The sequence below is a fragment of the Tupaia chinensis genome, unplaced genomic scaffold (assembly GCF_000334495.1).
Source record: "Tupaia chinensis unplaced genomic scaffold, TupChi_1.0 Scaffold143574_1, whole genome shotgun sequence".
NCBI classification, from domain to species: Eukaryota; Metazoa; Chordata; class Mammalia; order Scandentia; family Tupaiidae; genus Tupaia; species Tupaia belangeri.
The window spans coordinates 3,167,447-3,177,720 of record NW_006203419.1 but is presented as its reverse complement, the minus strand read 5'-3'; the positions used below and the strand labels follow the sequence as shown (position 1 = coordinate 3,177,720).

General features: G+C 42.8%; 1 protein-coding gene across 3 annotated transcripts in view; it reads left to right on the top strand.

Moving 5' to 3' along the window:
* Nucleotides 1-10,274, top strand: part of SLC23A2 (solute carrier family 23 member 2) — a 136,689-nt gene that overhangs the window by 71,314 nt on the left and 55,101 nt on the right. For all 3 annotated transcript variants that reach the window (XM_027766473.1, XM_027766475.1, XM_027766474.1), the window contains exon 3: nt 4,331-4,429. In XM_027766473.1, the coding sequence (XP_027622274.1) occupies nt 4,331-4,429 (99 nt within the window). The remainder of the gene's footprint in view (nt 1-4,330; nt 4,430-10,274) is intronic.

Genomic DNA, 10,274 nt, shown 5'->3' with positions numbered 1-10,274 from the left:
CTTAGGAAAAAACCTCCCCCAAAAAAAAAAAAAAAAAAATGAAAGAAAGAAAGAAAGAAAGAAAAAAAGTTATTATAAAGTTTTATAGCAAAGTAAAATGAAAGTGCAAAGCAGAGGAGAATGAAAGTGAAAGGACACTCTTAAGCGGTAGGGGTAGGCTGTCTTCAAAGGTAGATACTAGCTTATGTTATTTTAATTTATTTTTTAAGCACAATTGGGATAGTTCTAGGCTTATTGATTTGTATTTTTTTGATACAGTATTTCTTGGAGTTCTTTCGTTGTTAGTGTATCAGCTTTATTTTATTTTAATTTTGTTTATTTCCGTATTATTTTTTAAACTTTTAATTTTTATTTCTTTTATTCATTGCCATTATTATTATTATTATTATTATTTGGAGAGGTTTTTGCTATAGGGTGCGTGTGCTCGCCAGCCAGACAGAGAGAGACAGAGAGATAGAAAGCGAGAAATCACCCCCCAGAGGGGATGGCCACACCGCAATCCTTTCTCCTCCATTCTCCTCTCAGGATCTTGGGCATTACTCTAACTGCTGGTCCCCTCATTGTCATTATTTAATTTTAAAAAATTTTTAAGTTGACCAGAGAGATATATAGAGAGGAAAGTGACAAAACAAGCTGCCAGGTCCAGGACTTGAACCTCAGTCAGCCATGTGGGAGTACAGTTGTCTTAACCACCACACCACCCGCTGTCCCTCATTATTATTATTTTTATATTTGCTATAGGGCATATTTACTCATTAGAGAGAGAAGTAGGGGGGGAGAGAGAGAGAAAGTGACAAAGCAAGCCACCCGGTCCAGGACTTGAACTGTGGTCGGCCATATGGGAACCCAGTGCCTTAACCACCAGGTCAGCAGATTTATTCTTCATAATGGCTGAATGTTATTCTCTAAGTGGTTATACCATTTAGTAGTGTCTGTCTTTTTGACGAACATTCAGAGCTTCGGATATTCAACATTTCATACAGTCCTGCAGTGGTCACCCATGAGTGTACATATCACTTGCGTGGATTTTTCTGGAGAATAATTTTCTTTGAGTAAATTGATGGATCCAAGAAGATGCCTATTTTAAATCCCATTGCCTGGTTCCCCCGTCCCTCCCTCCCCCCGGTGGCTTAAACTCACGCTGGGTACGTGTGTGTGCATGCCCAATATCCCGAGAGGATAATGGAGGAGAAGGGATTGCGGCGAGGCCATCCCCCCTGGGGGGTGATTTCTAGCTTTCTGGCAAGTGCATGCACCCTATAGCAGAAACCTCTTTCTACAAAAAAAAAAAAAAATCCTTAAATTCTTTCTGAGAACTTAAGAGAGTAGTTCTGTTCCTACACTGATTAACACTAGATTCATCTTTTAAATTTTCCCCCATATTTGTGTTAAGCAATGAAATTTTATGTTGATCATCATTTCTGTAGTTTTAAATAAGATAGGACAGATTTTTTTTTAAGAGGCTAAGTTTTATTGAAAGCTTGTAATATGCCAGATGTTAGTCGGTGTGCCCTGACATATATTAGGTCATCAGGAAAGTCATGATGCCTTTTACATAGACCCAGTATTATTTCTTCTTCTTCTTCATCTTCTTCTTCTTCTTCTTTTAAATTTTTTTAATTGCCAGAGTGTTCATGTATTTGCAGGGCAAGGTGGCATTTGGGGGTGAAGAAAGCACATTCCAGTGGGGCATGGTCACCCTGAAATCCCTTCTCCTCCATTTCTCCCTCTGGTTGGGATTCAAGGCACACATGTCTAATGTGATTTTTTTTTTTTTTAGGTTTTTGCTAGAGGGCGCGTGCGCTCACCAGACAGAGAGAGACAGAGAGACAGAAAGCAAGAAATCCCCCCCCCCCAGGGGGGGTGGCCATGCCGCAGTCCCTTCTCTATTCTCCTCTCAGGATCTTGGGCATGCATGCACACACGCGCACGTGCCTGGCATGAGCTTAAGCCACCGGGTCCGGGACTCGAACTGCAGTAGACTACATGGAGTTCAGCTAACTGCTGGTCCCCCTAATGTGATTTTTATGCCACCAACCGGGTCTGAATTGAGACTACTTATTGTCCAGATATGTGGGATCTAGCTCCCTTAACCACTTGTCTGTTGGGACTATCCCAGAGATGTAACAGATTTTCATGCGTTTTATTTTATGTTTTATTTCTGTGAATTATATAGTCTTATCTTTTACCCATTTCCTTTGGATTGTGGTTTTTATCATTGACTTACAGGTATTCTTTATGAATTACTGATACTGACTCTTCTATATGCTGTACTGTATTTTCTCTTAGACTCTCAATTGTCTTTTTTTTTTTAAGTTTCTTTCCTGGGACTGGCAGGTGGCATGGTGGTTAAGGGCGCTGGATTCCTACATGGCTAACTATGGGTCGAGTCCCAGACCTGCTGGCTTGCTTTCTCTCTCTCTCTTTCTCTGTCTCTCTCTCTCTCTGTCCCTCTCTGGTCAAATTTAAAAAAAGAAAGTTTCTTTCCTTTATGAGTGCGAGAGACAAGAGAGAGAAAGACAAGTACCTTATGCCATGATCCAACAAGGTCTTATGCCATGATCCTCACACCATCCTGTCCCAGCCTTCCTAGCCAGACAGGATCGTGGGTGTGCATGCCTTGTGCATACACGTGATCGGAGGAGCCAAACCCATGCTCTTCCATATGGATCCAGCTTTGCTTGAATAGTATATTACTGCTGCCCCACCAAGCCAGCCCACCATTGGGTTCTTTCTCATTCATTTCCCAGTGGGAGCATTTAAACCGTTTATGTGTTTTTGTTAACCTATTTTTTCCAAATGTGTTTGTGGCCCCAGCATGGTAGCTGTATATGCTGATTTCACATGGGAAGCATTAGTTTGATTCCCTGAGCAACCCAAACACTCCAGACACGGTGTCTTAACTAAAGTGGCTTAGGATGTACTCTTACCCGCTCAGAATGCCTGGGATCCTGGCTGACTGGGGCAGGACTGTGCTGTGGTGAGACCTTGGCAGGGGTATATATCTCCTTCTCTCTCATGAGATAAGTAAATCCAGAAATGAAATGGATGCTGTTACCCATACATTTAACTTACCCGTGCTTAAGAAGTAAGTTAATTCAATTCACTGCATTTTTCTCTGATGTTGCAATCTTCACGTAAAAATCATTTTCCTTGTAGTATTCAAGACCTAAGTGGTTGGGAACCAGCAGTTAGCATAATGGCTATGTCGCTGGACTCCCACGTAGTCGACCGCGGTTCGCGTCCCAGACCCGGTGGCTTAAAACTCACGCCGGGTGTGTGTGCATGCATGCGTGCCCAAGATCCCAAGAGAAGAATGGAGGAGAAGGGATTGCGGCATGACCATCCCCCCTGATTTCTTGCTTTCTGTCTCTATGTCTCTCTCTGTCTGGCGAGTGCACGCACCCTATAGTGAAAACCTCTCCAAAAAAAAAAAAAAACCTAAGTGGTTTATAAGCAGTTGTTATTTTACTTAAATTGTGATGACTTCCTTTGACTTAAAGTCATTTCTGCTTTCACTGTTGTTTCTTTAGTATTGATATCTAGAAATGGACCCATTTAGCTAAAGAGTAAAAATATTTTCAGGTTTTTGCTACAGGCTGGCAAAAGCCAAGGCGATCATGCTGCCCCTCCTAGGGTGGGTGGTGGGGGGGCATGGAAAAAGGCTCTGACCTGCCAGGGCCCATCTAGCTCCTCTGATGTCATTCAAGGATGAGCTCTGGTCTTTCCTTGAGGGCCCAGAAACTAGGTTTTGTTGACGTAGACCTTCCTTTCATCCCTTAATGCCTCAAGCAAATGTCCATGCCAGTGGAATGTAGGTCATTGCAGCAAGAAAGAACTAAATACCAAAAGCTCTAATTAGAATATTTGTTTCTTCCTCTTAGGAATGCCATGTTAGAGGTTGCTATCAGATGGTCACATGGGAAGGAGTCTTAACTAAGGCGGCTTAGGGTACTCTTGCTTGCTCAGTCAGGGCCCTTCAGCTGAGCCTTCCTGGCCCTCCAGGGCTCTGGGGTCTTGTTCTGCACAGTTCCTCTGGGATGTTCACTTCTGGTCTCCCCTAGTGGAGCCTCTTGCTCATACAGCCTGACCACGTGGGACAAGGAGCACATGTCTCATCCACCAAAAATGCATGCCTGCTGGTCACTGCCGAAGCACACACTTGTCAGGAGTTTCAGCTATGAAAATCCAGAAGGTTGCTGTTTGAATGGGTGAAACATGCAGTTTTGGTCTCTGAAAGGAATTACAGAAGACTTTTGGGGTGAAAATGTTTCCACAGTGCAGAATAGTGCACTCTGGAACAACCTCTAAACACAGTGTTTCTCTTCAGGTGGTGATAAATGGAGGCGCCACGTCCAGTGGGGAGCAGGACAATGAAGACACCGAGCTCATGGCAATCTACACTACAGAAAACGGCATCGCGGAAAAGGTACCTCCTCGCGTCACCCCCTCACATCCACCACTGCTGCTCCAGATCCAGTACTGGGACGGTGTGGCCTCCATCGGGGGCTTTCTGTCCACCCTTCTGAGGGGGTATATGTCTGTGTGGGTGTGTTCACTTTATAATGGAAATAGGAAGAGTCACGAGGAATAGAAGTTACCAGTTTTAGGAGCCAGTAGGGGGCATGGTGGTTGAGGTGTTGGACTACCATATGGCCAACTACAGTTGAAGTCCTGGGCCTGGCAACTTGCTTTCTCATTTTGCCTCTCTCTTTCTCTCTGGTGAGCATACATGCCCTATAGCAAATTAAATAATAATAATAAGAAGAAATAAATAATTCTTAAAACAACAAAAAGAAGTTACCCATGTTAAATGGTTGCAATGGCAGTTAAGATAACCATATTGGGGTCATTGTCTATTTTTTTTTTTTTTTAAGTTTTCTAATTGCCAGAGAGCATGTGCACTTACCTTAGAGACAGAGCAAGGGAGAGGAAGAAACACTCCCCAGTGGACTGTGGTCACACTGTGATCCTTCCCCTGCATTTCTCCATGCTGTCAGGATTCCAGGCACGCACACATAGGCATCTGGTGTATTTTTCAAGCTGCCAGGGTTGGGATTCAAACCGTGGTCAGCCACGTGGTATTTGGCTCCCTTAAATAGCTAGGCCACAGGACTGGCCATAGGCTTCTTAAAAGCCAGTCAGGGGACCAGCAGTTAGTGTAATGACTATGTCACTGGACTCCCACATAGTTGACCACGGTTCGCGTCCCAGACCCGGTAGCTTAAAAACTCACGCTGGGCACGTGTGCATGTGTGCCCAAGATCCTGAGAGGAGAATGGAGGAGAAGGGATTGTGGCGTGACCATCCCCCCTGGAGGGTGATTTCTCGCTTTCTGTCTCTCTGTCTGTCTGTCTCTGTCTGTCTGGCAAGTGCACGCACCCTATAGCAAAAACCTCTTAAAAAAAAAAAAAAGCCAGTTAGGATGCCATAGGGGACTGGTTAAAAGCTTGAGGTCTAGTTAGGTCTGGGTGCAAATTTGACTCAGACCTGTAGAGAATCACTAAAGCTCTCTGGCCATTAGTTTTTACTCTCTGAACTGGGAATAGAAATATATCAGCATCTGTTTTAGGGCTGTTGCGAGGACAGAAGGAAGTGCTATATGTAGAGGCACTAACATAGTACTTCTGTACATAGTACATGTGCAGTAAATTAGAGAATGTGGGAAGCCAGCCAAGGTACTTTACATAGACTGAAAATGCCTTCGTTGAAGCCCTTTGACCAGAGTAATGGAAATTACATATGAAAGTGGGGAGAATTTGTTTATTTTGGCCTCATTCCTATCCTGGAAGAGTCTGTCTATATGACCATATTCATAGAGGCCAGGAGATAGCTGCCCCAAGGGGGTCAAGATACTTTGACTTCCTTTTTTCTTTGAATTCACCACTACGTCTAACACATTGAGTTTGATCACTGGGAATTTCCAGATTGCATCACAGTTCTGAGACTTCTTGATTTCATTGAGTGCTATTTGATAGACTTTTTAAAAAAGATCTAGGGACCAGCAGATGGCATAAGGGTCATGGTGCTGGACTCCCCCGTAGCCAACCATGGTTCGAGTCCTAGACCCAGGGGTTTAAAACATGCTGAGTATGTGTGCAAGCATGCCCCAAATCCCAAAAGGATAATGGAGGAGAAGGGATTGCAGTGTAGCCATCCCCCCGAGGGGTGATTTCTTGCTTTCTGTGTCTCTCTGGCAAGTCTACATGTCTTACAGCAAAAATCTCTCTTTAAAAACTGAAGAGTTGTTTTTACTGCAGAAAAAGTACTCCTCCATTGTCCAGAAGATGATGGTGGGCTTTTGACATGCAGGGCAAGGAGCTTTAACATTTGGGGACCTTTTAACCTCTGTAGTTGCACCTTTTGCTGATAGTAGTGATCTGTTTGTAGGAACCTGTCAAACACATTCATGTAGACATTTATTTTCCTGTTTGAGTGAAGCTTTTCTATCCATGTCTATACATTGGTACATTTTCATCCCCTTGAATGCCAGTGGGGTAGAGTATCTTCCTCTTACTGGCAGTTTTCCTTGCTTCATGGACAGAAGGAGGATGATGGGAAGAGCTGCCCTGCGTTGCCTAGTCTGCTAAGTAGGCCAGGCCCTTAGCCGGATGCTTAAGGCTGCCTGTCACATCACATCCTCATCAGAACCCTGTTAGAAAGGTGCTCTTAGTATCCCTCTTTGAAAGACGATGAAAATGAAATATTTAGAACCCCTGCTGTCTTACATTTGTGCAAAGAACTCATCCCACCAGAGGATGCTGCCCTTGGGACCTTGCTTTTCAGATGACACTGGAGAGCGCTTTCTCTTAGGAAATAAGAACTGGATGTCCAAGGAGAGACGAGAACCGAGGGCGAGCGTTACCGTTCTTACACTCTCCGTGTCCATGTGTGTTTTCCTAGTTATAGGTAGCTGATCGTTGCAGTGCATTTGCTTATTTGATCAAAAACTTGAATTTTCTAGCATCTGTTAATTCATGAACCCCTTACGGTTAATGCTGTTAGCTCCAGGGGACCCATTTTGGAATTCACCCTGGAAAGATGAGGAGGATGCCTCGCCAGTGGTATTGTGTCTCACGCCCATTCCAAGCAATGTCCTCAGCATCACTGGGGTTCTCATGTAGTGGGAGCATTTGGAACAAAAATCAAACAAGTACTCAAGTAAACAGCTTTGCTGTTCCCATTGCAATACTAGTATTTTACTCTTCTGTAGATTTTTCACAAAATTTCTGTATGTGTTGGAAATGGTTGTAGTGGTACTGAAAATCATTATTGATCACAATTTTAGAAAATAAGTTTTTAAAAATCTTCATTACATTTAATCACTGTACATCTTTTAAAAAATTATTTATTTGGCTTTATTAATTATTATTATTATTTTCAAATATGACCAGAGAGTGACACAGAGAGAAAGGGTAAGTGAGAAAATGAGTCACCAGGTCTGTGACTTGAACTGCGGTTGGCCATGTGGAAGTCCAGCGCCTTAACTACCACTCCACCTGCTGGCCTCAATCACTGTACATCTTTAATGAGTTGTTTTTTGTACTTACTAAAAGGCAGCTTGGGTTCTTTGTGTGGGGCATACACATGCACCCAGTGTGTTTCCCAAGTGCTAGGGCCCAAATTCAAAATGCAATTGGCCATGTGGGATCCTTCCCCCCCTCCCCCAAACCACTAGGCTATGGAACTAGCCCTGTCACCAAGTAACTTTATCTTGGGTTTTTTCATTAGCGAGGTCATGTATCTTCTCACACACAAAAGATCTATTTGTGTATCCTTTTCTGTAAACTTCCTTTCATACACAGTCATGTGCTGCCTTATGATGTGGAGACTTTCTGAGAAATGCTTTGTTAGATGATTTTGTAGTTGTAGGAACTTCAAAGAATGTATTTACGTAAAGCTGGTGGAATGTACTTACAACATGTTTAGAACTTGTTCTAAACCTCGTTAGGCAGTGCAAGACTGTTTCGTGCAATTATTCTATTGGTTTTGGTATTTTAATTGATTTTTAGGAGATCTTTATTTTATCTTTATTTTATTTTTGAAATTGCTAGTGGGCATGTGCACTAGCTAGAGAGGGACAGGCATAAAGCACCCCCACCCCCAGGGGGCTCTTGAATTTTGGCAAGTACTTTGTTTATTTTTAATTTGCTGGAGGATGAATGCATTCCTCTAAGAGAGACAAAGAGAAAGAGAGAGAAAGTGAGAAAGCACCCCGCAGGGAGGATGGCTACACCACAATCCTTTTTCTCTTGTCTTCCATTCTTATGCCATCCTTCTTAATATATGCCTGGTATGTTTTTCCAGCCACCACCAGATCCAGGACAGGAACCGTGCAGCAGGCTATGTGGGATCCAGCCACCTTATTGCATGCTTTCTAAGTAGAGAGGATTATATGATTTCCCTCCTAGTAACTGTTAATATGATGAGTTATATTAGTCAATTGATATTGAAATATCAATGTATTTTTGAAATAAATTTCATATGATTGTGATACATTATTTAGAATATGGTGCTGGATTTTGTTTGTTAATAAATGTTTATTTCATATTCGAGCATTAATGTCCATGAAGGGGATTGGCCAGAGATGGTTATTGTCATTACGAGGTTTTTAATACCAGTATTACATTTGCTTCATAAAAGATTTTTGGTAGTGTTATTTTCCTTTTCTTAGAAATAGTTTAAATAAATGGGAATGTGTGTATATGCATAAGATATATAAATATTATATATAATGTGAGCGTGTGTTTATTTATTTAAATAATTATTTTAATTTATTTTATTATTACTTTTTTAATTTGATCAGAGAACGACAGGGGTGGGGTGACAAAGCAAGCCTCCAGGTCCAGGACTTGAACCATGGCCAGTCATGTAGGAATCCAGTGCCTTAACTACTGTGCCAGCAGCTGGCCCCAGTGTGTGTTTACTCAAAGGCTTGGTTAGAATTCTCTTTGAAATACTGTATTTTTTTGTTTGTTTTTAAGAGGTTTTTTGCCTTAGGGCGTGCACACTTACAGGGAGTAGGGAGGGGACAGACAGATACAGTGAGAAGGTACTTGAGAAATCACCCCCAGGGGTGGGGGTGGGGGGGTGGGGGGTGATGGCCACATCACAATCCCATCTCTTCCTGGGATCTTGGCACATATGCACATGCACCTGAGATTTTCAAGCCACTGGGTCTAGGACTTGAACCAAGTTAAGCCCTGTGGGAGTCCAGTGACGTAACTGCTATGCCATCTGCTGGTCCCCAATCTGGGTATTTTTTAACATACCTTTGAGAGCTTCATTTATTTTCACTTTGGAAATTAGTCAATTTGGGGCTTTTTTAATTCTGAGATCAGTTTTTGATAAGTTATTTTATTTTAATCGCTAGAGAATGCACTTGCCACCAGAGGGGGAGAAAGCACTCTTAAATGGGGCGTGGTCATGCCGCAATCCCTTCTCCTCCAGATCTTCATTTTGTCTGGATTTAAAGCATGTATGCACATGCACCCAGTGGATTTCTTTAAGCCACAAGGGCTAGGATTCAAAGCACAATCTGCCATGTAGGATCTGGATTCCTTAACCACTAGACTATGGGACTGGCCTGGTAGATTATTACTATTATTTTAGGTTTTTGCCAGAGGGTGTTTTTGCTTGCTAGAGAGAGACAGAGTGAGACAGTAAGAGGGAATGTGAGAAATCGCCACCCAGAGGACCAGCAGTTAGCGTAATGGCTATGTCACTGGACTCCCATGTAGTCGACCACGGTTCGAGTCCCAGCCCCATGACTTAAACTCATGCGGGACGCATGTGTGTACATGTCCAATATCCCGAGAAGAGAACAGAGGAGAAAGGATTGCAGCGTGGCCATCTCCTAGTGGTGATTTCTTACTTTCGGTCTCTCTGTATCTGTCTTTCTGGCAAGCGCACACATCCTATACCAAAAACCTCTCCCCCAAAAAATAACTAAATAAAGAACTGCTTTAGTTATATCCAGTGGATAATAATTACATTTTCATATGTAATTTATTTTATTTGTTTGCTTCCTTTTTTTTTTTTTTTAAGTGTGGTTATTTCGTTGTAAGGGGTACCCTTAGCAGGGTGATGCCATGCTGTGAGCCCCAGTCTCCCAGTCATCCAGGATCACTGGTGTGCATAGCTGCACCTGGCACGTTTGAGTCAACCAGGGATCCAAACCCAGACTGCTCATGTGGCTCCAGCAGGCATCCACAGCCTATGCCACTGTGGATGGGCTTATTCTCATTTTTTAGTCTGCCATTTTAAAATAGAGT